The sequence below is a fragment of the Coturnix japonica genome, chromosome 4 (genome assembly GCF_054131305.1).
Source record: "Coturnix japonica strain WE chromosome 4, WE-NBRP24, whole genome shotgun sequence".
Classification (NCBI taxonomy): Eukaryota; Metazoa; Chordata; class Aves; order Galliformes; family Phasianidae; genus Coturnix; species Coturnix japonica.
The window spans coordinates 85,701,305-85,725,634 of NC_140666.1; the positions used below are offsets into that span (position 1 = coordinate 85,701,305).

General features: G+C 49.2%; 1 protein-coding gene and 1 long non-coding RNA gene across 5 annotated transcripts; one reads left to right on the forward strand and one right to left on the reverse strand.

Annotated features, from left to right (window-relative positions):
- Positions 1-395: 395 nt before the first annotated feature.
- On the reverse strand, positions 396-1,552 carry LOC146761163 (uncharacterized). Its single transcript, XR_014946059.1, has 2 exons — positions 1,394-1,552; positions 396-716 (listed from the first exon to the last, which is right to left on the reverse strand). It is a non-coding gene; the product is annotated as an uncharacterized LOC146761163 (long non-coding RNA).
- A 488-nt stretch (positions 1,553-2,040) lies between these two features.
- On the forward strand, positions 2,041-23,857 carry ATOH8 (atonal bHLH transcription factor 8). Of its 4 annotated transcripts, XR_014946058.1 has the most exons (4): positions 2,041-2,756; positions 14,236-14,427; positions 14,957-15,053; positions 22,233-22,474. XR_014946058.1 is itself a non-coding variant. In XM_015862858.3 (3 exons), the coding sequence occupies exons 1-3, from the start codon at positions 2,292-2,294 to the stop codon at positions 22,236-22,238; spliced, it is 663 nt and encodes a 220-aa protein (XP_015718344.2). In that variant the 5' UTR covers positions 2,047-2,291; the 3' UTR covers positions 22,239-23,857. The 4 variants fall into 4 exon arrangements, 1 of the variants encoding a protein (XP_015718344.2); XM_015862858.3 differs by lacking the exon at positions 14,957-15,053 and having other exon boundaries at positions 2,047-2,756; positions 22,233-23,857; XR_014946056.1 differs by lacking the exon at positions 14,957-15,053 and having other exon boundaries at positions 2,148-2,756; positions 14,319-14,427; positions 22,233-23,857.
- Positions 23,858-24,330: the final 473 nt, after the last annotated feature.

Consider the following 24,330-nt stretch of genomic DNA (forward strand, 5'->3'; position numbering starts at 1 on the left):
AAAGAGCAGCAAGGCAGTCAGATGGTAACACAGCAGCCCACAGGCACTTTGCACTGGTTGCAATGCTCCAGGTTGGTGTGAATGCAGCATCTGTGCTGCAGAGCTGGCAGCTGGCACTGCTGTGTCCTCCACAAATGGGGACAAGCACCAGCACCTATGAGCAATGGAGGCCTGACTGGGACCCCCCTCCAGCCCTCTTGTGACACCCATAACCACAAGGATACTAAAATGAGAGGAGGAGAAGGTCTAACACTGGGTATGTGATCAGTGACACACAGGTTTAGTTTTCTTCTTGAAAGCACTCACAACCACACCAAAGGAGCAGCTCTATAACCAACACCCAGAAAACACCCATGCCTTAAGGTCAGGAGGGAAAAACAAATGGTGCAAATGGCTGCAAATTCCTTTGTTTTTAATGGGCTTCACTTATTTATCCCCCAAAACAATTTGCTCCATGGACTCAAGCTAGAACAGCAGGGGATTGTAGATAGGCAGAATTTAATGCTGACACTGAAATTTGGTCAAGATCTTGCGTTTAATCCTTCTTCTCCTATTAGAAGAGCCTCAGAACATTTAATATAGGCTTCCATGGAATTCCAGAGCTCCTGAACAATGAGAGTAGACGGTGTTGAAGAGGTTGGGACCCCCGCCACCCCCAGGATATTGGGATAAAACTGGTCAGTCAGAAATCCCTTTGTTGGTTCTCATCTTAGAGACTGAAATCAAGAACAAAGATGAAGAAAATAACCATCAGTGGTAGCACTAGTAGCAACAAATCAACTTCTGATCTCTACTGGCTCACCTGAATTCCTTCTCCAAAAGAAAACCAAACTTCAATGACATCTGGGACAGAGGATTTAACAGAGGAGGCAGCAGAGCCGTGATGGGGTGCTGAACCCCAATACCTGACCACAGCATCATGAAGCAGAGGACCTGAATGAACCACTGGGCAGAGCCTGCCTTGCTCATGGATCTCATTTAGGTCAATGAGAGCTCCCTTTGCTCACCTCACATGGCTGCTGGGTAGACATGCCATGGAGGATGGTTAGGAACCAATGTCCCTTTTCCCGCAGTGAATTCAAGCATCTAACACCTTACACACCATTGATTCCCAATATGCTGTTGTTTAAGGGGTTTAAGTGATGACCACAACAGAAGCCAAGTACCTAAATAATGGAGATACTTCTTAAAACGACATTTTCCCATAGTCTTGCAGGAAGTTTATTCCCAGCTCCGGCAGCATTCTTAAGCAAACCCCTGCCTCTCTACAGCCCTCCCTTCCAACCTGGCTTTGCCATGTTGGGTCTGCACCCTCACGTAGGATGGGGAAGGAAGGAGCATTCAGGGACTTCAGGGGGCCAGCAGAACGCAGCTCATAGCCCATAGCAATTACCTCTGAGTCCAGCCTCCATGGTTCTCCCTAAGAAAAGCACAACAGACTTTTTGCTGCAAGAGTAATTCTTGCAAGAGGATCCAAGTTTGGTAGCAGAGGTGCAACGGAGGAGTGGATTTTGGGGAGTAACAAAAGGCAAAGTGGCGACAGGAGAGATATGGAGGAGGGTGTTAGAACTTCTCTTGCTTTCCATCCTGCCAGGGTGCTCAGGGCACCGTTAGGAGAGCTGCACGAAGTCAACGGATCATAGAATGGCTTAGGTTGAAAGGGACCTTAAAGATCCATTGCTTCCAACCTCCTGCCATGGACAGGGTTAAGGGTCGGGCAGCCCCAGCGCACAGATCAGGATCTCCACGAGGGGAAATGAACGAACCCCGAATTTCCATAGGGAGGGAGAGGGATGAGGGGGGAAATGAAAAAACAAGCGCACACGGTGGGTCGCCGCATGTCTCCGGGGGGCAGGATTTCTCTTCCATCGCATTGGAAGAGCGAGATTAAAGAAGAAAGTGGGAGTGGGGTGGGAGGGAAGGGAAGGGGAGGGGGGGGGGGGATGAACAAAGGAGATTGGCAGCACAGCTGTTTTGGGAAGAAAAAAAAAAAAAAAAGAAAGAAAAAAAAAAATCCAGCCTTCCTGTTTCTTTAAAGCCGCTCATCTGCGCGGCGGGCCGGCTGCCGGCGGGGAGAGAGGCGGGCTGCAGGGAGCAGCGCACGGACGGACGGACGGACGGACGCACGGACGGACGCACGGAGCGAGCCGGGGCTCCGCTGCCCGACGCGGCCGATCGGGCGCAGATGGGCGGCGGCGGCGGGAGGAGCGGGGCGGCGGCGGCGACGGCAGCACCACCGGGAGCGGAGCGGCGGGGCGGGCGCTGAGCGCAACCGCGCATTGCCCCGCACCATGCGGAGCACGCCGCTGGCCGAGGGCGAGCCCTGGCCTCGCCTCTGTCCCGCCGCTGAGCTCGGGGGGCTGCGGCGTTTGAGACGCAAACACGGCTGCAAAAGTTTCCGCGTTGAACTCAAAGTGCTGAGCGGGCGGCGGCCGGGGATCCGCGCACCCCCCGCTCCTCCGCCGCCTCCCCCGGCTCCGCCGCCCGCTTGGGAACCTCGCGGAGCCGCCGCTCTCGGAGCCGTCTCCAGCGCCTTCCCCGCCGCGCCGCCGCCTCCGCCGCCGCCCCCTGCCGCCGCCCGCCCGCAGCCTCCGCCGCCGCCTCCCGCCGCCTCCCCGCGCCCGCGGCCGGGCGAGGCTGCCGGCGTCTCGCCGGAGATCAAAGCCCTGCAGCAGACGCGGCGGCTGTTGGCCAACGCCCGGGAGAGGACCCGCGTCCACACCATCAGCGCCGCCTTCGAGGCGCTGCGGAAGCAGGTACCTGCCGGGGAACGAGGTGCCGGGGAACGGGGGTGCGGGAGGGATGCGGTGACAGATGGGGATGTCGCCTGAAAGCGCCGAGCGTGGAACTGTGCTGTCAATCGGGACCGAGAAATAAGGACTTTTCATTCGCTTACGGTGGGAATTTGGGGTTTTTTTTCATTGATTTTTTTTTGCCCCGGAGACAGAAGGGCACGGAGGAGAAGGCAGCGCAAACGATAAAGCCCTTGGGAGCATCAGCCCGGCTCGCTGTGTGCTCCATCCAGCAGCACGTGTGTGTGCCGGCGAGGGCTGTACTGGTGGGAGCACAGGGTACTGGGTACAGGGATGCTTAAGCCCATTGGGGTTCCCCTCAGGAACTCAGTGGTGCACCTTTCCCAATGAGCTTCCCATCCCAATGAGTTTCTTGTGATTTTATTTCGTGTAGCTTGACGTATTTGTGGTGCTGGGCTTCTTCTTGGGAGGGCTTAGGAAATCCTCGTGGTGTTCTAAGAGTGAATAATAGAGGTGTTCTTGTAGGCAAGGTTGGGCTTCTGAGAAGTGAACGATGTTGTGGAGAAAAACCCTCCATCCCCATCACCTCCCCAACATGTAGAGGGTGAGGGTAGAGCTGGAGGAGGGAGCAAAGCTGTACCCCAGTGTTAACAGTTCTCATTTCTTCCCTGTGAGGATAAATCAGTGTCCAGCCCTGATCTGACCCCCGTATCTCTATCTCTGCCCCTTGTAACAGCTCCCAGCCATCCTGGTTTTATTGCCCTTCCGTCAAACACCAGCAGAACTTCTCCAGGTGCTTAGGAAGAAGATGTGCTCACAGCCCTCTGAGCCTCACATCTCAGACAGATGCTGATTGCATCGCCCATCCCTCCAGGGCTGTGTGTCAGGAGAGATCTGCTGGTGGGCACCTCAACCAGAGGGGATTCAGTCATCGTGTAGCACTCCCTGCCTACCAATGTAAAATGTACATTGTAATGTAAACCCCAGGCATGATCTATTTTGTCTCCCTGAGTTGCTTCCCTATCTCAGTTGTTTGGTGGCTGTGTGTAACGTGTTTGGAAGTGTCAGTCTAATTCTCCATGGACAGACATCTACACCACTGAAACCGCAAGGGGAAGTAGCTCTGATTTCCCAGCTTGCTGGCAATCTTGTTCTAGGCTGAGCCTCAAGCAGAAGTCAGGCAAGCAACAAATTAAAGCCGCACTCTTTTGGGAAATGGGCAACTCTTGAAAAGCCTCAGATTCCTGGCCTTGGCCCTGTGTCCATAAATCATTTCAGCCCAGGACTCAGCTGGGAGCCCAAAGCGCCTGAAGAACAAGTTGCTGTCCTCTCTTCCCATGAAAGCCAGTCTCCAGGGTCAGCGCTGGAGCGTATTGGCAGAGCTGTGCTCGCTCTGGGGACAGAAAGAAATCATTCTCTGAGCAATGTTTGCTGTGAGGTTTTCCTAGCGATTTGCTGAGGGGTGGGCTGGCTGTCCCGATCAGTATTGGATGACATTTGGATTCATTTCTCCTCGGGCTGCCAGCGGCGTGCTTGGTGCCGTACGTGACATCAGGTGACAGTCGGCTTCATTGCACATAGGAGCAATGCTGGCTTGTCACTCAAATCGTTCACACCGGTGCTGCGGAGTGGTTTTGGGATCAGGACAGAGCAGGGGAACTCTATGTCTGCACCATCCTAGCCAAGCAAGGCTGAAAGGCAAGAGCATGGAGAGGTTTGCTTTGGGGTAGGAATGTGTTAGAGAGCTAGTTCCTGAGGTGCTGAAATCAACAGGTCTGTGACAAGGAGCTCACCCAGTCTGCACCCCTTCTATAGGGAGGGATTGCGGTACAGGAGCTGGTGGTACCTGCATGGGTTCTGTTCCCTTCTCTGATGGGTCCATGGGGCTGGAGATGCCCACCTATGCTGACATGGAATCGTAGAATCATTTGAGTGGATAGGAAGGCACTCCTAAAGGCCAGCTGGTCCGATCCCCTGCAATAAACAGGGACATCTACAGCTCCATCAGGTGCTCAGAGCCCCATCCAGCCTGACCTTGAGTGTCTTCAAGGATGGAGCATCTGTCACCTCTCTGGGTCAGCCCGTTCCATTGCCTTACCATCCTTGAAGGCAATTGGCAAAATGGGGGTTGTCACAGGATCTGTCCCACTGTAGGGTGCCCAATTATCCCCAGTGAGGAGGCGGACAGACAAGCTGTGTCTCTCCATGGGATGCCCAGTGGCAGCCCACCAAAGGGGAGCGGCTGGCACACAGTGTGCCAGGCAGATGGGCTCAGCAGCTGTGTGCATCTGGCACACATGTTTTGGCTCATAGGCGCCAGTTCTCCAGATGGCAGGAAGGCTTTTTGTTGTTGCTGCTGTCAGTTTTGGGGGAGGAAAAGCCAACGACAGGCTTTTCATACATGGAGGGAATAATCCAACCATGGCTCTGAGCACTTGGCTGTGCCAGAGGTGGTAGATAGATGGGCAGCTATTGGCTCTGGAAAGAGGGATGTGTCATTGCCATCATCCTCACCCTTTTGTTTTATGGCCGGCAGGGTTCTCTCACCATATGAGTCCCATAAAGCAGAACCAAAAAGCAGATGCTCCTGAGATGCAGCTCCTTCTCCACAGTCCTGCCTCTTGTGGTGCTCATCTATTCATCTGGGAGATTGTTTTTCCTTTATGAGTTTCCCAAGTGCCATTTGTCGAAGTCTTCTATTGATGCAGGACTCAAGGCTAATAGCATAGTTCCCCATGGAAAACCTCACTGCATACCTGTTACAGAACACTTTAAAGAGGAGGAAGTAGCTCTGCTGTGCTTTGCTCTCACTCCCTAAGTATTCCTGCTGAGTGCTGCTCCTGTCCCTCTTTCTACCTCCCACCTTGGGACACCCACATGGCTGCTGTTCTGCGGGTTCTTGCACCATTCCATTGCCCCAGGATGCCATGGAGTTGCAGTAAGAGATGAGACCTGTTGTCACTTGCATCTGTTTTCCCTTGTGCTCCCTGCCCTTGTGGGTGGTCAATGAACCCAGGCGTTGGCGATGTGGTGATGCAGCACAGAGCTCATGGGACCTGAGGTCATTGCTTTGCTCCTGTGCGTTCTCATCTTCACAGCTCGGTGTCTGCAGCAGTGCAGTGGTTTTGAACTAAAAGGGGGGAGATTTATGCTGAACATTAGGAGGACATTTTTTTCTTAGAGGGTGGTGAAGCCCTGGCACAGGCTGCCCAGAGAAGTTCTGGATGTACCATTCCTGGAACCATTCAGTGCTGGCCTGGATGGTAACCCTGAGCAGCCTGATCAGGTTGGAGGCAGCTCTTGGCAGGGGATGGGGCTGGATGGATGTTAAGTTCCCTTCCAGCTGAAGCCATTCTGCCATTCAGTAATTCGGAGGAGATGAGGTGGAACAGTATCCTTGCAGCTCTTTAGGGCAATTTCCAACCAGGTCAGGCCTCAGTTACCAGCTATGTAAGCTTCCATTAGATCCACAGAGTCCTTGTGGCAGCAAGAGCGTAACAACCATGAAATCTCAAAGCATATCACAGCATGGATGTGGCCACCACCGCTGCTCCTGGAGAGCTCTCCGTGGTCACCCAAGCAAGCCACATCCAGCAGCACATTTTGCATATGCGGGGGTTGTGGTCGTGTATCTCAGCTGTGCTCACAGACCCTAAGGTGGCAGCAAACTCTCCCTCGATAGTTGGAGACAACCCCAGCCGCCTCTGATCTGGAGCCTGCCCATGATGCACATCTGTTTTCTCTCTGGAGCTCTGCTGTCCAGCTCCTCCTCAAAGCAGCATGTCAAGCCTCCAAGCTAGAGTCTGTGCTGGGAGCAAATGTGTCCACAGACATTAATTTTCCCTTCAAGTACATTGGTGTTTTCCTAAATCTTTTCACCACTGCATTACCAGGGCTCTCTGCTTTTGCAGCTGACAGGCTCGTTCTCTGCACTCCTGTGGGTTCGGGAGATATTTTAGACATTTATGGGGCTTTTGAGCTGCTGGGGCTGAGGTTTTTTTTCCCCTTCCTAGGGATCCTTTTGCTTTGAGCTGCCAGTGTGCATGTGACTACTGTGGCTTGTAGTTATATGAGTGCAGGAAGATCCCACTCCCTCCTCTGAGGAGACATTAGGAGGCTGCAGGGTGCAGGTAGTTGTGGGAATCATCTCCAGGGATATGCAGAGCCAAAGTGGGTGCTGGAAATAAGTAGGAATCATGGAATCATTAAGGTTGGAGAAGACCACTATGATCATCTAGTCCAACCATCAGTCCATCCCTGCTGTGCCCACTAACCATGTCCCTCAGAGCTACATCTCCAGATTTCTTGAACACCTTCAGGAATGGTGACTGCACCATCCCCCTGCCAGGTGATTCCAGCACTTCCTTGGGCAGCCTGATGCAATAACTAACCACTCTGAAGTCCCCTCTATGTACAACCTGAGCCTCCCCTGGCATAACTGAAGGCCATTACCTCTCATCCAGTCACCAGGCCAACATGAGAACCTGCAGCTTGAGCCACAAACCCCTGGAGGCTGCAGCCCTTTGGTAAATGTATCAGCTTATGCTTGTCTGCTTTCTGCGTCTTGTTTTTGGGTTGCACCATCATGTGCTCACCCTCTGTCTTAATATCATAGAGGTTTGAAAGACCACCAAGATCATCTTGTACAACCATCCACCCATCACCACCTTGCTAATTAAACAGTGTAATCTGAATTTACATCTGTTTGAAACCAACTGGAGTTTGTCACCACCATCATATGTAACCAGTATTGGTTGTGTCCTTGCTGCTGTGGGGAGGCTGAGAGCTCACTCCATCACCTGCTCATGAGTCTCCCAGGGCTGCATTCCCCATGTGAGCAGCACAGTATTAACTGGGGCAGCTCAGTGGTTTGAGCCAGCCCTGCGTGATGCCACAGTTATTTAAAGCACAGTCGAAGCAGAACTGGGAGGCACTGGGGCTTAACGGCTAAGGAAGATGATGAAATACCGGCCAGGAGCGATGCAAGAGGAGAAAAAATAAGGGAGAGCACAAGAGAGAGCATAAAAATCCTGAAAACAATGGCTGTGTGTCAGAAAGGAGGAGGCTTCTTTGCTCCCCTTGCTGTCTAACTGATGTTATCCTCTGACACAAATCCCACTCCTGTCGGGAGGTATTTGCTCTGCCTGCTGCAGCCACCCCGAGTTAACCTCTGTGTTTTCTTATGGCTCCCGCTGAAATTGGAGGAAAGGGTCTGCTTTGAATCCAGCAGGCTTTGAGAGCAGCCCCTGCTCCCTGCCTTTAGCTGTTCTCAGATTACTGCCCAGGCTGCAGTCCCTGTGATGAGGAGGGGGATGCTTCCCTATCACACATCTGTGTTCATCATCCCTGATTGGAGCCTTCTTAGATCCATGCCCCCCCCCCCACCCTTTGTGCATCTCACTCTGGTCCTAGCTTGAATCATAGAAGCATTAAAGTTGGAAAGACCATTGGGATCATCTAGTCCAGCTGTCAACCTGCGTGGGTCCCACCTTTGTGCTGCTCTCAGTGCCAACCAAGGAGCAGAACCTCCCAGATGTGGCCACAGCTGCAGTGGAGCTTATTCTCCCCTTCCCCAGCTGAACCTGACCCATTCAGAGATGAGAAGTAGCAGCTACCCTGTTAAAATATCACCCTCAAAAATATTCCCTACTCCTCATCTGGAGGAGATTTGCTGTGCACTCCGGCCCTGAGCTTCCTTCTGAAGCATCCCTCTGTGTGGTCATTATACTGGGAGGTGGTTCAGAACACCTACAACAAGGTAACGGCTTTGCTACAGCTCACAGCATGATATTTTTTGTGCCCGGAAGGAGGCTTTGAGGGTGCACAACCTCCTGGCATAGTACTTGAGGACCGTCAGCACCCGAGCGGAGCCTGGCGTGGGGCTGTGTTAAGCAGACTGCCATTTGGAATTGCTCCGTGGGGTGAACTCACCCAGCACCACACCTAGGTTTTGTTTGCAGGAAGCCAATTCATTCGCTCCAAGGAGTGAACTCATGTCGTTGCAATGCAAGCGGCAGGGGAGCCAGGAGTTAGGAGGAACCAGGAGCTGGGTTATCCGAAAGCATGGACCCACCCGAGATGAGAAGGCTCCTGGGTCAGGACTGCTGCTGCTTTTGTTCCTGTTGACATTTTTAAGCGAGGTTTGTCTGCTGGGTGGATGCTTTGCTACACAAACTGGTGGCAGCGGAACAAGAGCCTCCCACTCCAGTGGTGTAAAATTGCTGCCCGTGGCCGGCTAGAATAGAGAGCTGCAGAGTATCTGACACCACAACGCCCACGGGTTGGACAGAACGGGGTATTTGGGACTGTATGCCAAAGCACTCCTCCAAGGACCATCCCTGGAGGCATTTGATGCCAGGTTGGGTGGGATCCTGGGGGGTCTGATCTGGTGGGTGGCAGCCAGCTCACAGCAGGGAGTTGAAATTGCATTGGCTTTAAGGTCCCTTCCAACCCAAACCATTCTGTGGTACTATGGCTCTGTGATCATGGCATGTGCCCTCAAAGCTTATAGGATCCAGCCCTGCGGGGTTTGAATCCATGCCCTATGAACAGCAAATCCACAAAGTAATCTGTCTTTAGCAAAGCACAGGTTGCCCAGCCATGTGGCATGGATGCTCCATCCTTGAAGACACTCAAGGTCAGGCTGAACAGGGCTCTGAGCACCTGATGGAGCTGTAGGTGTCCCTGTTCACTGCAGGGGGCTTGGACTGTTTGGCCTTTACTGATCCTTTCCAACGCAAATGATTCTGTGATTCTGTGAAAACAAGTAGTGATGTTCTATATAAAACTAGTCAGTACTTAATCTCTCCTCCTGCTCCTGGTAACTTCACAGTTGCCATCCCCATAGAGGTGACATGATTGGGACAGAGTCAGAGGACCTGTTTCAGAACCAGAAAAACATGGAGTGGAGTCAGAACACCAGGACTATCAAGCACTGGTTGTGTATATGAACCTTTTGGAAGTGTTTTGGCATGAGGCACAACGAGACAGTGAAATGCTCTTAAAAGGCCATGGGGAAGAGGCAACCAGCTGCTCTCTTGGACGTAGTTTAGCATAAAAATAAACCATATGAATTGCAGGACAGGTAAATGCAACAGCTTATGGCATGGTGTGGAAGAGCCAGCTGTCAGGAGGCCTCAGCTGATGATGTGCTGCAGACACAGGTGTTTCTCTGCCTCCCCAGCTTTCCTGCTGTAGCCAAGGGGCCAAAAAAATGACCTTCATGTGGAGGGGGTCTGTGCAAATCCATAGTACTAAGCTACACTTATCATAACAAGGAGGTCTGGACCCCCAGGGCCCAATGTCTTTCTGTGGGGGAATGCAATGCAAAGCTGGAGAGGACTTGACTTTAATGACCTTACCTGTGCAATTCCAATGGATATTTATACAAATTAAACCACACATTTCTCCATAGTGACAGCACAATCCAGCCAGATGCTTAGCAGTGTGAACTGCCTTAATGCTGCTCAGGACCCTGGGATAATCCCAATTTTCCCCACAACCCCACTGTTGTCAGTACCCCTGGTCCCTTCTGCTGGACATGGGTGAGAGTGGACTCCAGGATCACGACTTTGGTGGATGCTGGTGAAGTGCCTGGCAGACATCCCATCGACTTCAAAGGGAGAATCTTCCAAGGACACCACCTCTAATTACAGACGTCAGAGATGGAAAGGACCAGACCTGTTACATCACATCCCATCCTGTCTTCCTGCCAAAACAGAGCTCTTCTGCACAGTAATATGCTTAGAGAGCATGCATCTTGCTTTGCTTCACCCTGAGGGTCACTGATGAGACCCCAAAATCCTACAGCCTGGACCAGCAGGCATCTTGTGGTCCCAGCCCACTGCCTTCTGCTGCATTCCTTCAGATCAGGCTGAAATTTCAGTTGCATTTCCTTCCTGTTTCCTTTAAATCATTGCAAATAATGCAGGCAAGATGGTGAGCTGTGCGGAAATCAGCAGGGTTGAATGAGGCAAATGCACAGCAACTTGAGCTCTGAGCAGACCTGCTCAGTTCCCACCTTAACAGCTCTCCTTGTTGGGCTCAGGCATGATGAGCAAGAGAGGCTGTTGAAAGGAGAAAGCTTGGAATTCACCTGGAGCAATGCACACACTTGGTCATGCTACCTCCTACTACAGATACAGCACAGGTCTTCAGCACCGTGTGGCTCTGCTGGCATCAGGTGCTTTTCCAATGTCTAACATACTCCATTTTGGGTTGAATTTTCTTGGCATCCAGGTGTGTTACTGACATCCTTCACTCAACCTGGGCAGATCCTCCTCTCCTTGCTGCTGGCTCTGTGCTAAAGGAGTGCTGAAACCAGAGTTCCCTTTCTTCACCTCCCACTGCTTGGGGAAGCTTAAGATCTGGATCTGAATTAAGTGGCTCATTCCTCTCTCAATTTTCCATGTTTAATTCAAAAGGAAACATTTAAAATGGCAGGAGCCGAGCCAAGACAGGGAGGGTCCATATGAAACAGTTATTCTAACACTGTTACCATGGCAAAAAACTCTTATCTCATGCTTTTGGTGCCCCGCACCCATCACAGTGGTATCTGAGCCTCATAGGATGAAATTCTTCTTGCGTATATAGGGGGCAGCTCCAGTTTGGTCTTTGTTGCATCGTGTAGTAGAAGTGTTGTGTAATGCCGGGAGAGGGTTTGGTCAACTCTGCTAAGACTGAGATCTTGGAATTTGTAGCAGCCCCCCCACCAAAAAAAAAACAGTTTGGGTTTTATTTTGTTCCTTTAAATAAATAAATAAGTGAGTAACGAACAGCAAACGAAAGGAAGAGAGCAAAACAGATGAGGAAAATAGACGTTTGCCTGTCTTCTCCTGTTGCAACTGGACAGCGTCTGTGCATCAGCCTCAAGGATTTCATGGTCTCTTTTCTTTCCACTTGATTCAACTTCCTCCTTTGTCCAATTCTGAAATTATCCCCACATTTCACTGAATCTTTTCATTTTGGTTTCCGTCTTGCTTTGGTCTTGTGTGCTGCTGTTTGATCTGGGATCTCCACTGTTCTTCTGACATCGGTGTCGAAAGACAGTTGGGTGTTTCTGTTGCCCAAAACTCTGCTTCCGAAGTAACTCAGCTCACTGCATCTGGGGGCCAGGTATTACCATCTGAAGGTGGATGGTGTGTTCCTTTTTGCATTGGTGATAGCAGCACTGTGGAAATGCCACTGGAGGTCAAAGCAGTGGTCCCACTGGGTATTCCCAGAGAATAAATAGATCCCCAGCCCCCACACGGGTATCAGTAGCAGATGATACATACAGAAAAAGGCCCTTTGAAGCTTGCTGGCTTGCTTCTGGAGAGGTCAGATGCCGCTGGCACCTCAGATATATCGTGCAAGCCAAATGGCCTATGGGGTCAGTGGCGTTCTTCCATTAAAATCCATGTGCTCATGGATAAGAGTGATCTAGTTGGGATGTAGTTGGTCTGAATTTCTATGGCAGAGCTTCTCCTTTGAAGCATCTGAAAAAAACAATCTGGAAAGTAAGCTTCCTCTACTAAGACGAGGTAGAATGTAGATGTAAAACAATGCATATGGGGAAAGCTGTACCAGATTACACATACAAAATGATAGACATTGAACTGACCATAATCTCAGAGAAAGGAGACCCTAGAGTTTCTGCAGATGAAAATCTTAGGTCAGTGCCCAGTAGAGGCCGCAAATCAAAACAGGGGTGATTAAAAAAGAGAGTATGAGGTGAAGCAGAGGGCATCAGCATCAGCTAGATAAATGTATAAATGCGGAGAGCACCCACAGAGTGAATACTGCATGTGGTTCTGCTTCTTCCAGCTCCCCAAAGACACACCGGGGTGAGGACGGGTTCAGGGAAGAGCAACGGTGGTGCTCAGAGGTGCAGGGATGGCTGCAATACAGCAATCAGATGAGAGAAAAGAGATAGCTCATAGAATCATTAAGGCTGGAAAAGACCGCTGAGATCATCTAATCCAGCCATAGATGATGGAGGGCAGAAAATACAGAAGAGATGAATCTGTGTTTCCCTCATCTCAAGAACTCGGGGACCTGAAGTGAGGACAGTGGGAGCCAGCTTCAAAGCAATCAAAAGGAGGGCTGTGGTGTTGAGAAGGAGGAGGGAACTGAAAAAGCATGTTGTGGGTGCTGCTATTGCCAGGGTTTCAACTTACTGTGCCAAATTAAAGAACAAAAAGATCTATTGTGGGTTGCTAATACCAAGGAAGCACATCTAGCTGGGTTCATGGAGCTGGCATTTATTGGAGCCTGGCAGAATACTTGGGGAAATACTATATATTTCTGAGCTGTTCTGCTCTTCCATTGATATCTGCATGCAGCTGCTATGGGGTTAGCAGAGGGGCAGAACCCCTCTTAACCCGTCTTACCTTATGTAAAGCCAGGGGCGAGCCTGGCTTCGTGTATGCAGAGAAAAGAGAAGCTCAGGCACGAGCATGGCAAGAAGCTTTAAAATCTCCAACCATAAGCAGAGCATGATACCCTAGAGGGATGAGGAGGATGGAGGCTGGTATGGAGGCAGATGGTTGAGGGACGTTCAGCCATTGCAGTGATTGATGTTGCATGAAAACTTAGATTGACAGGCTCTCAGACAGCCTGAGCAGTGAGGATGGATTTCAGATAAATGCCCGGCTCCAGTTTCCCATAGGCAATAGATTCTTGTGCATTAAGGGCTGAATGACCTTTAGCAATTTTGTAAAGTAGCGGACGGGGCCCCAAGCCTATTTGAACTCAGCGGATTTTCTCTTTAAGCTGGACATAGCAAAGCTGCGTGCCTAAAATTGAGCGCACATGTAGCATTTTTCTGGATGGTGATATAAAAGCAGTCCAACCTTCTGTACCCCATGCATTTATTTGGATACGTGCTGCTTAGTTTGAATCATTTGAATGTTTTGCGTTACACTAAAAGTCTTCCAGGGTAAAGAAATAACTTATGCCAGGCAATGCCTTCCTGAGAGGTAGAGCGATGGGTGCTTTGTTGCTCAGTGTGGGGCAGTGGGTGGGAATTTCAGAGCTTTGGAAGCTGTGAGTGATGCTGTTCGAGCACGTGTCACTTCTGCCAGCATTACTGCCTTACTCCATAAGGCTGAGATGGCTTTGCAGCCACTTGTGGAGAGGAGGATGCTTGGGGCAAGTCACTCAAGGAGCTGGCAACAGGGGGATGGGTTTTCCAAGAAAAACAGGGTCTGGCCTCTTTGAGAAGCCAACTGAGCGGCAGGCAGGCATCCCATGTCCTGCCATCACACTTTGAGCAGAACTGCCCCGCTGAAATTGAGAGGTCTCATGCTGCTTCATTCCCGCAGAGATCAGCGGGGGAGTTCTTCTGCAAAACCTGTTGGGACCATATGGCCCTTTATCAGCAGAGTTCCTATTTGTGTTAAAAACCGCTAAGAAAATAACCTACAGTTGTTTTGTCATGCTTCGAGCGAAATATTTTGTTTTTCTGGCCTAATTTTTTTTCTTTCCCTGTTACCCTTTCTAGGTTCCCTGCTATTCTTATGGTCAAAAGTTGTCCAAACTGGCCATCTTGAGAATAGCCTGTAACTATATCCTTTCCCTGGCCAGACTAGCAGACCTGGATTACAGCGCTGACCACAGTAACATGAGCTTCTCTGAATGCGTGGAGCAGTGCACTAGGACCTTACAAGCAGAAGGAAGATCTAAAAAAAGGAAGGTATGTTGCAGCCTCCTCCACCCCCCAAATAACGGTAAAACTTACAAAAGAGGGGGGAAAAAAAATAAATCCGAAGCCATTTCCTTCCTTTCTCAACCTCTCGAATTTTTCCTGCTTCTTTACTCCTCATCTTTCTCCCACTTCTCAGCTCCTTGCTTTTTCTGTCTGATCCTGTAATAACCACATTCCTCACTAATCAAAAGCTTTGCTCTCCTCGCCAGGCTCTTCCTCTCGTTAGTCCCCCCCTCGTGTTTTAACACAACATGATCCTATTAGCGTTGTCTTGTGGCTGTTGCTGGTTAAAAGCAACCAGCCTTTTGGAGAGCCCAAAACGCGGCCGCCCGGCTGTGATTTCTGCTTTGTTTAATCTAACACTTATCTCCGCGAAAATCGCCTGACAACAACCCAAAAAAAGTAGCTAATGGAGATGTTGTACATATAAACATATTAGGAAGACGTATGACCTGAAGGACATGCGGGTATCTTGAGGAAACAACGCTGAATCTAATTACGCATCGCATTCCTTTAGGTTACTTAACGCTGAACCAATTAGGTGAAATCATCATCAAGCTGCGGTAGGAGGAAGCGGAGCGCTCGGCCAGTTTTCCTCTTGGAAAGTGACATGGGTAAATTAAAGGAGTGATTGATGTCTTTGTTCGGGCTTTTATGACAAAAAGAGTTTTGTAAACTTGAATTGAACTTCCCCCTGCTTTCTGGGCTCGCTTGTCATGTAGGATAATAAATCAGCGGGACTTTAATGGATGAATGGACAGCTAAGCTGGGGAGCAGGCTCCTTCCCAGTGTCGTTAAGGTCTGCCTCTGATTCGGGCAGGTTTCCCTGGTTTTCCTCTTTTTCAGCCCAACAAATCATCCTTCAGAAGCTTTGGTTATAAATAAACACAATAGTACACTCTCTGTCACTTCCTGAGGTCGTATTTTTGACCCCTAGAGCTGTAGTGCCAGGTGAGATGTGCACAGCAGTATGTGGTCAAGGAGGTGCAGAAGTTGCATAGGGGGACAGCCTGAAACTGAGTATTTACTGCAGGGAAATGGTGCTGGTGGCCCAGGGACACTGCTGCAGTGCCACCGGCCCTAGGGCAGGAGATGGGAGTGGAGTCCTGAGGCTGAGCTACCTCCCAAGGTCTAAATGGAGGAAATCATTGGTCAAAATGGAACATCCATTATGGCAGCTGGGCAATTCACTGGGCTGGTGTTGAGGCTTTTGGTGCCTGATGGGCTGAAACTCATTGTCTTGGCTTACGTAAACCAAAGCAAGCTTCAAGACAGAAAACTTGGAGCCAGATTTCAAGTGGCTCCAAATCCCAGGCTGTTCACTTATGAGGGTTAGGGTTGTGCCCACCCTTAATTAAAAAAATAAATTAAGAATTAAAATCTTCCATTTATGGCTTTTGCTCCAAAGCGCATGTGCGGAGAAAAGCCCTGATCCTATTGAGAACACATGAACAATGAAACTCTCACAAGGACATTGACCATCCCGCCTCCGCACAGGCCACCATCAGTCCCAGAAACAGCATAACTGGGAGTACATCTGCCATTGCTTTGTGTCCTCCAAGGACACACATCCTCACCATTCTCCAAATACCTTGTCTGAAAAGGAGAGCCAAGTTTTGATGTTAGCAGGATCCTGGTCCATGCTCTGCATCACTTTTCTTTCTAGAAATTGTCTTGCAAATGCAGTTCTGCAGTATAGGAAGGTCTGCATTGAGGATTTTCTGGGCAAGCCAAGAGCCTCTGGGTTGCCCTTGCTGGTAGGAATCATTTTATTTTAAGCTTGTGTGATGGCAAGAGCACATGCAGTTGAAGATGGAGCCAAAACTGGGGTTTCCTGTGGAACCTCAAGCAGTCAGCAAGTCCCAGTAGATAGGAGACATGAAGACAGGAGATGCAAAGACAGGATTGAGATGGTCACCCTATCATGGTATGTCCAAGACACAGATGGCAGTGTGAGCATGAGGCAGGGGAAGGCTGTTGTCAGAGTAGGTCAGTAAATCTGGGATAGCTGAGCAGGGAAGATGGGAGCTCTGGATGTCAGGTGGTGTGGAAGGATGTCTCTCCTGGGGGGTCTCATGCAGGCGGCTGGAGGAGGATACAATGGCTTGGCCCAAAATCACCGCGTGTTCATTAATTCTGAAATCGGCACGTTTTCTGTGCCGAGCGTGGTTTTAATCAGGTCTCGCAAACCGCTGCTTGCTGAGCAGTTCCTCTGAGTTACAGACTTCGGGGTGGATTTTCGTTGTTGTTTTTCCCTTTGTGTTCTCTCTTTAAAGAGAAATCCACAGCAAGCCCCAAGTGCAGACCTCCAGCATTCGCGCTGTGCTGCACCCTTATCTGCTACCATCTCCGCTTTATTGCATCTCTCCCTGTGCCTGTCTCTTAGTTCCCTGGCAGATTGCAGAGTGCTGTGGCACTGTGAGCATCTCACACACAAAAAAAGTAGCTGATGGGAGTTTGTTTTGGCAGGCAGGGGATCCAGATGTTGCATTTGCTGGATTCTGCATCGCTTTGTGCTTTGCTTTTGAGGGTGAATTATCTGCTGTCCCTAACATTAGGTTGTTGTGCAGACTTCGTTGTTGCAAGAGGAAATTTAATGGGTGGGTTTTTTCCCCCTTTGCAATCCATTGTGTTAATTAGAAAAGTTGGCTTTAGCCTCTCCAGCTATTTTAGCTAAGAAAAAAATTCCCCTTTCCAGTCTTAACTGCTGTTATAGAATGATTTAAGTCACTGCAACTGAGACTTGACCAGGGGTGTTTGGTGATTGGAGACCTCATTTATAAGCAGCCAAAGGGGTAACTGAAGGCTTACAAATGCAGTTTCCTAAAAAAAAAAATAAAAAAAAAAATAAGCTGCATGGGGAGGTGGCAAGTTCTGATAAAGTTCATTTTTGAAAGCTGCCCTTCGGCTGGTTATAAAAGGGCTCTGCATTGAGTTATGCCCTTCACAGTGCATGCATGAGTTGCAGTGTTGGAGTCACCATCCCTGGAGGTGTCTGAAATATGTGGCACTGAGGGCCATGGGTTAGTGGGCCTGGTAGGGATGAATTGGTGATTGGACTTGGTGAACTTAGAGGTCTTTTTCCAACCTTAATGATTCTATGATTCAGTGTGATGGAGATTTCAGCTGTGACAGCCCAGCTGAGCTCTGGATCCTTTTGGAACTGTGCTTGGGTCTGAGGTGCCAGCAAAGAGCTGGGAACAGGTTGCAGGTGGCCAGTAGTCCCCTGAAAGCCTCAGTTGGTTTTCCTGGGGACTTTGGGTCCTGCTGTGGGATATTTCTCACAGCTCCGTGCTCCAGGTGAGGTATTGGAACAGGCTTCCCAGGGAGGTGGTGGAGTCACCATCCCTGGAGGTGTTCATTAAAAGCATAGCTGTGGCACTGAGGAATGTGGTCTAGAGTACTCACGGGTATGGGTTGGTGGCTGGACCGGATGATCATAGTGGTCTTTCTGACCTTAATGGTTCTGTGATTCTGTGGTCCATATGCCCAGCAGAATGGCTGCATTAGGGACTCTGGGAGGGTTTGGTGCTGGGGGTATAGAGCAGTGCTCCCCATGTCTACAGGGCAGCTCCCACCCACTCTCCAGGCAGCACGACACAGCTTTTTGCTCATCGCAAAACACCATATGCAAAGCAGCCCTAACACCATAACAACCCCATAACAACCAGACAATAAACAATAAACTCCTAAAAAAAAAAAATTAAAAAAAAATTATATATGTATATATATATGTATGTATGTGTGTATATCACCCCCTTAAAACCTCCCCTCTTTGCTTCCCACCGCTCGCTCTGCTCGGCAGCAGCATGGGAGCTGTGCCGGAGCCGGGAGGGAGGGCTGGGCGGTTGGGTTGGGTGGTTGTGTTATATTTTTTTTTGGCTTCCCCCCCCCCCTCCCTCTCCTCCCCGTCTCTTCTGGCAGTCGCAGACTCCAGATGTTCGGAGCGCGAGCTGGGAAGTCCTGCTGGCGCCACTTGGGGCAGAGGGCAGGGGAAAGGCACGCGAGCTGGAACCCGGAGTACTCAGTCACTGCAGGACTTGGCGCATTCCCCAGCTCGCTGCTGGCACATTCCCCGGCTCTCTCCTGGCCATCTGTTCCAAAAAAACACTTTCAGAACCTCATCATCACTCAGGATACAACACTGCGAGCAGCTGTTAGCGAGGCAGAAGGAAAAAAAAAAAAAAAGAAAAAGAAAACCATGCGAAAGGTCTCTTTGTGAGAGAGGAAACTGGGTTATGAATAACAGGCGAGCAGTTGGAGCTCAATAAAAGTTTTCTGCTGGAATTTAGTTTCTTGGGTTTTTGAGCCCTGGGGTGTGTGGATGTGTGTGGATGTGCACAGACACAAGGAATTGAAATTAAAAGATGAGCTATATATATATGTTCCCTGATAATTAGATGATATAGGAGCACCCACGGAATGAAACGCCGCTTCGTTTGTTGCAGTCTGTTGCAACAAAATTGCTCACATTATGTATGTAATTATTGCATTATATAAAATAGTTATTGTGGTGTTCTGCCATGCCTTGGTGCTACCCCATTGCTGCTTGCCTAAAAGCAGATTTCCTGCTGTAGGTGAGGTTTATTCCCACATTCTGCAGCACATTTATTCACTGGGAGTGGGATTGTAAAAGAGAAATGGTAGCGTCAGGCTTAATTTGTATGGCATTTCTGTTTGCTCGAAGCAGATTTTTTCTATAACTCTGCATCAGGATCCATGATTTATTTACATGGAGCCTTGAGCTGGAGGCACAGCTCCCAGCTTGGTTTGCTCACCCGGTCCTGGGGGCAATCGATCACCTGATAGCGATATCAGATGGTGTTACCGCATCGTGTTCGGGTGATCTGCACGGCATTTCTTCCCTGTGGATTCCCATCCTGCACTCCGGGGGAGTCTGGTAATGAGGCTGGAGCTCCCTTTCTCTGCAGTCTGATCAAGCAGAGGTTCCTCTTTAAAAATAGCTCCCTTCCCTGCTCGCACTTGCAGGCAGGCAGGCAGCCAGGCTGCTTCCCCGGGGAAGAGCTGGGCCACAGGAGAGCAGCGACCCTTCCCGTCCGTCTGCCTGTCTGCGGCCACAAGACAGCAGAGTCTCTGGGGGAGCTGGAGGCTCTGTGAGTTTTCCCTGCCCTCTGCTTATAGCTCATGTTTTGAGATGCCCCTGCACCCCAGTGACGCAAACAGCAAATGTGCATGAGCACAGGGTGAGGCTGAGGATTCTCTGTGGCCTGAGCAAAAAAACCAAGAGGTTTTTCTCTACTCCAGTTATTAACATGGGCAGAGAGAGATCCACCCCACAGCTATCAGGTAACTCCAGCAAAAAGAAAATGTGACTTGAGGAGATGGGAGAAGCCCTGGAACAAAGGTTGACTCCATTCCAACAGTGCTTTGATTTAGAGAGATTGAAATGCTCTGGGATGCTGCGAACTCACCAAGGTCGTTGGGCCAGTTGTCAAATTCAAGAGCCAGGGGAGTTGTGCTTATTAGTTTAAAGCAGACTCTGTTCAATAAATCTGTCTTCTGAGCTGCTGGCTGGAGTGGGAGCAGGTCAGGGAGAGGCAGAGCCCCTTCCCACCCAGCCACCCCTCCGTGAGCCCCTGGGACCAAGCAGTTCTGCAGAGCTTCACCACTGCCTTGCGGGGCTCCCTTCACCCATTTCTCCTTTCCTTCATCCATCCCTCCATCTCTCCTTCCCTTCATCCCTCCTTCCTTCCCTCCTACCATCCTTCCCTCCCTCTCTCCATGACTTCGTCCATCTCTCCATTCATCTCTCCCTCCATCCATCTCACATTCCTTCCTTCCATTTCTCCATTCTTCCATCCATCCATCTATCCCTTCCTCCCTCCATCCTCCTTAATGCATCTTTCATCCCAAAGCTGCTGCACTTTGACCCACCTTTGCTCACCCCATTTTCTTACTTCCCCCATTTTTCCCAACTGCAGTGCCAGGTGCTGTTTATTCAGCATTTTCAAGAGCCCCCAGGAGGAGGACTGGGGTCCCTCTGACTTGGATGGCTTTGGGTGAGGGTGAGGCTGCTCCTACAGGGGAAGGGATTTGCTCACTAAGACTCGTTCCAGACAGCAACAGTGGATGCATCTCTGTCTTTTAATTCTGTCTTTTAACATTAATCATAGGATCAAAGAATGAATTGGGTTGGAAGGAACCTTAAAGATCATCCAGTTCCAACTCATCTGTTGTAGACAGGGTTGCCACACAGGCTGCCCAGGGCCCTGACCTTAATGAGAACATTCAATACTTCCCTCCTTTTTCTTCAGTTCCCCTCTTTTTTCTTCTTCTATTCCCCTCCTTTTTCTTCTTTCTTTTTCCATGTGACATAAATGAAATAACCCTCATTTCTGTTACAGGTTATTAATATTCATAATTTATTGATGGAAAATTCTTTTAGGCGTTTCCTATCAGAAACATTTGTAATACACAAGGCTGTTTGTCATTCTCTCACTCAATCCCCATTTATTCAAAATCCTGAGTCCCAGCTTATTAGGCCAGTTGTTCCTCCTGCCCAGAGCAACGCCAGGTAGTGTGTTAGTCAGAAGAGACAACAAATCATTGATAATAATTGCATGATTAGCTCAATTTTCTTATTTCCTGTGTGCCAATTGGAAGGGTAAGCCTGGTGCAGGAAGGGTTGCAGAGAGGGTCTTGTATCCCCACTCCCTTAGCCTGGAGTGGATGCTCACCTGGGATGGGTCATCTCACAGGCAGCAGCCCTAATACTTTCAGAGAATTATAGAACCATATCACTATCTAGGTTGGCAAAGACCTTCAAGATCACCAAGTCCAACCATCAGGCTGACCTACCGAGTCCTGGCACTTTGTACCTTAATGTTGCAAAATCCAATAATGGGAAAAGGGAGAGAGTGCAGCAACAAAAGGGTCTGAGAAAGAATGTTTTTCAGACCAATCTTTGAGGAGTTTGACCTTTTTATACTGTCATCAAGACGCCTGGTCTGTCTGGAGAATTGATGACTGTGTCCAAAGGACCATAAGGAGCTGCACTGCACCCTAGAAAGCTCTGAAATCCACTGGCAAAAAGCAAGTGGTTGGACTCAGAAAACGGGATCCGATTTCCGAGTTTCTAAATTCCTGAGTTACTTAAAGGAGGATTTAGGAGCCCACGTGATGAAGGCAGTTTGGCCAACTGCGATGTGACCTCATGAAAGAGCGAGCCCAAAGGACTTTACTGTGTTTTGAAGTATGCTAATGATTGTTTGTGGGATATTCACAGGGCTTATTTTAATGTCAGAGGGGGTTTAGATGAGGTTTTTCCTGTCTCAAAGTGCTGCGCATTGAAGTTGTGCATTTTACGATGGCAGCAGTTAACCTGGCCATAACTCTCTGTACCAGTTACCCACATACACCTGCTTCTGCCTCTCCTGTGGGCTGAGGAGCTGTGTGTGCAGAAATAAACATGATTGCCACAATAGCAAAATAAGCCCCCAGGTCTGGGCCACAGACCTGCTCATTTGCTTCCCTTTTGTAATTCTGAGATTGACTTCTGATTCTGAAGGTGGATCCAGAGGTCTTTTCCAAAGCAAGCATTTGCCAACACGTCTCATTTTGTTCCTTTTCCTTCCCAAACTTTCCTTGTTCCCTCTCTCTCTCCCAGCACACTAAGGACTCTGCCCACCTACCTGTCGATGCCCTACAAACTCTGGAACACTAACACTGTGGGTTGATGGGTCCCAAGGAAACCCCAACAAGGGCCATTTGTGTGAGGAGACACCAGAACAGCACATGTTCACTGTTCTGATGCTGGATCTTTCTCTTTCCAGGAGTAATAACAGGGAAGGGAGGATTCAGAAGAGCTTCCAGCCAGTTACATCTGTTCTTGGCAAAGGTTGCACAATCCAGATGAAGACTGCGAGCAGCTTTTTTGCAGAAGCCCCTTTTCAAGATGACATTTGGCCAAGGAACTTTCTCAGTCTCTGGAACAGAAAGGAAAAGAAGAAGAAAGGAGGAAAAAAAAAAAAAAAAGAAAAAAAAAAAGGACAAGGATGCTTCTTATTGTTTTTAAGCCAGCCACCTTTTAGTACGTGCAATTTATTTAGCACTTTTCCCTTTGCTTAACTGGGAAATGTTCCCCTCTCAGCTCATGTGTACAGTCATTTTTTTTGTTGTTGTCGTCGTTGCTGTTGTGCCAAAGATTTGATGGAGCTTCTACACTGTGTCTTATTTTTGCCTTAATGTTAAATCCTTGAGCCAAAGAGAAGTCAGAGACACCGTTCAGATTGCAGCAAGTGGGCCAGCAGCTGTCAGGGACAGATCTGAATTTCAGAGTCCTTCTGCAAGGTCCTTCTCAGCTCTCCCATCCCGTAGCCCTGCTGCCAGCCTTTGGTGTGGGAATGAGTGGGGACATGGCACTGGGTGATGAACCACCACGTTGTCTTCTTCCTTGGAGCTACTCCATAGTTCCACCTCTTTGGCCAATTCCTGATGTTCCTTCAACATCCACAGGGTAGGGATACTGACGTGTAGAAAGAGCTGAAGCAGGATCTGTCGTGTTGGGGTTTTCTGTTGTTTTTTGTTTTGTTTTTTTAATAAAGAAAAAAAGAAAGAAGTAGAAGCTAAGTGCCATGTGAAGCAATAAAAGAAAATCAAAGGGAAGTTCAGCTAGGCAGAGTGGAACGCCACAACACAGTTCTGCAAGCGTTTCAGTTTTGTGAGGTCATTTTCATGGGGTTTTCAAGTGGTCAGAAACCCGTGTAATGCAAAGGCATTTGAATCCTATACTGTACCTTTCACTTCAAATTGAAGTAAAAAGAAAGAAAAAATGGAGAAACATTTGCTTGGAGTAAGCAGACTTTATAGGTAATGCAGTTCGTGTGCTAATCATGGGGGACAGAGCTCTGTGTTCAAGAATATGAGTTTCTGAGCTCAGGAGATTGACATATTTTGTTTCAATTAAGGGGAAAGGTTATATTTGTGAGGCCAGGTTCAAATCCCAGTTACAGCAGTGTAAATCAGTTCCTGGGTGTCTGAAGCTGGACGGGAACTGTGAGGGCTGGGACTGGCACCGAGGTGTCCCATTGAGCATCTGTAGGATCTGCATCAGTGGGGAGGAAATTCTCCATTCACCCCATCCTCCACCCAGCATTGACGCCAGGCTTGAGCTCCTCAATAGCTGCCCATTTATTTCCCTTTCAAAGCACAGGGGAGCATTGAGCATGCAAAACCTGAGCTTGCATGATCAGTGTCTGTGGGTCTGGAGGGGGTCTCTGCCACCTCTCCTGGCTGAAGTAGGGAGGAGACGTCCTGCAGAGGATGCTTGAGATTTGTTCTGTGTGAGTTCTGGACATACACGGTGCCCAGACCCTGAGGTTTTCATTATACTGCTCATCACCCCCCACCCTCACTGCTGTTCATTATTAGCAGCCCAATAAATACATTTTTAGATTGATGTTTGTATTTCTTTCTTAAAACATGGTTTAAACCCTGTCTTTCATTATGCATGTTATATGCATCCTTTTAGGGTCATTTTCTGCATAGCACACACAGGCTATTCCACAGGGCCAAGGACTTTGGAAACACTGCAAGCATTTCTCTCTATGAACAGCATCAAATATGCACTATATTTTTTTTACCTAAACATGAGACATTCCGTATTTTACTCCTGTGCTCTGCAATGGCTCTCAGTTTGGGAGAGTTAATGATTATCAGTACAGCAAAGTCTGCAGGGAGAGCTGGTGATACACCACCACTGATCTTATCTATTTGCTTTTTTTGCCCCCTTTCAGTTCATTTTGATAGATGAGAAATGGGCTGCAGATACGTCACAAGTTGGACAGCACCGTCAGGCTGCAATTGGGGCTTTAGGTCATGCAATATTGTTTGTCCTCTTGCTTAGGGAAATATTAACCCTTGGGACCCAGC

Excerpts from the sequence above, each read along its gene's own strand:
- ATOH8 (XM_015862858.3), top strand. The coding sequence starts at position 2,292 with ATGCGGAGCACGCCGCTGGCCGAGGGCGAGCCCTGGCCTCGCCTCTGT. Across the intron at positions 2,757-14,235 it reads TCGAGGCGCTGCGGAAGCAG|GTTCCCTGCTATTCTTATGG; the intron begins GTACCTGCCGGG and ends TACCCTTTCTAG.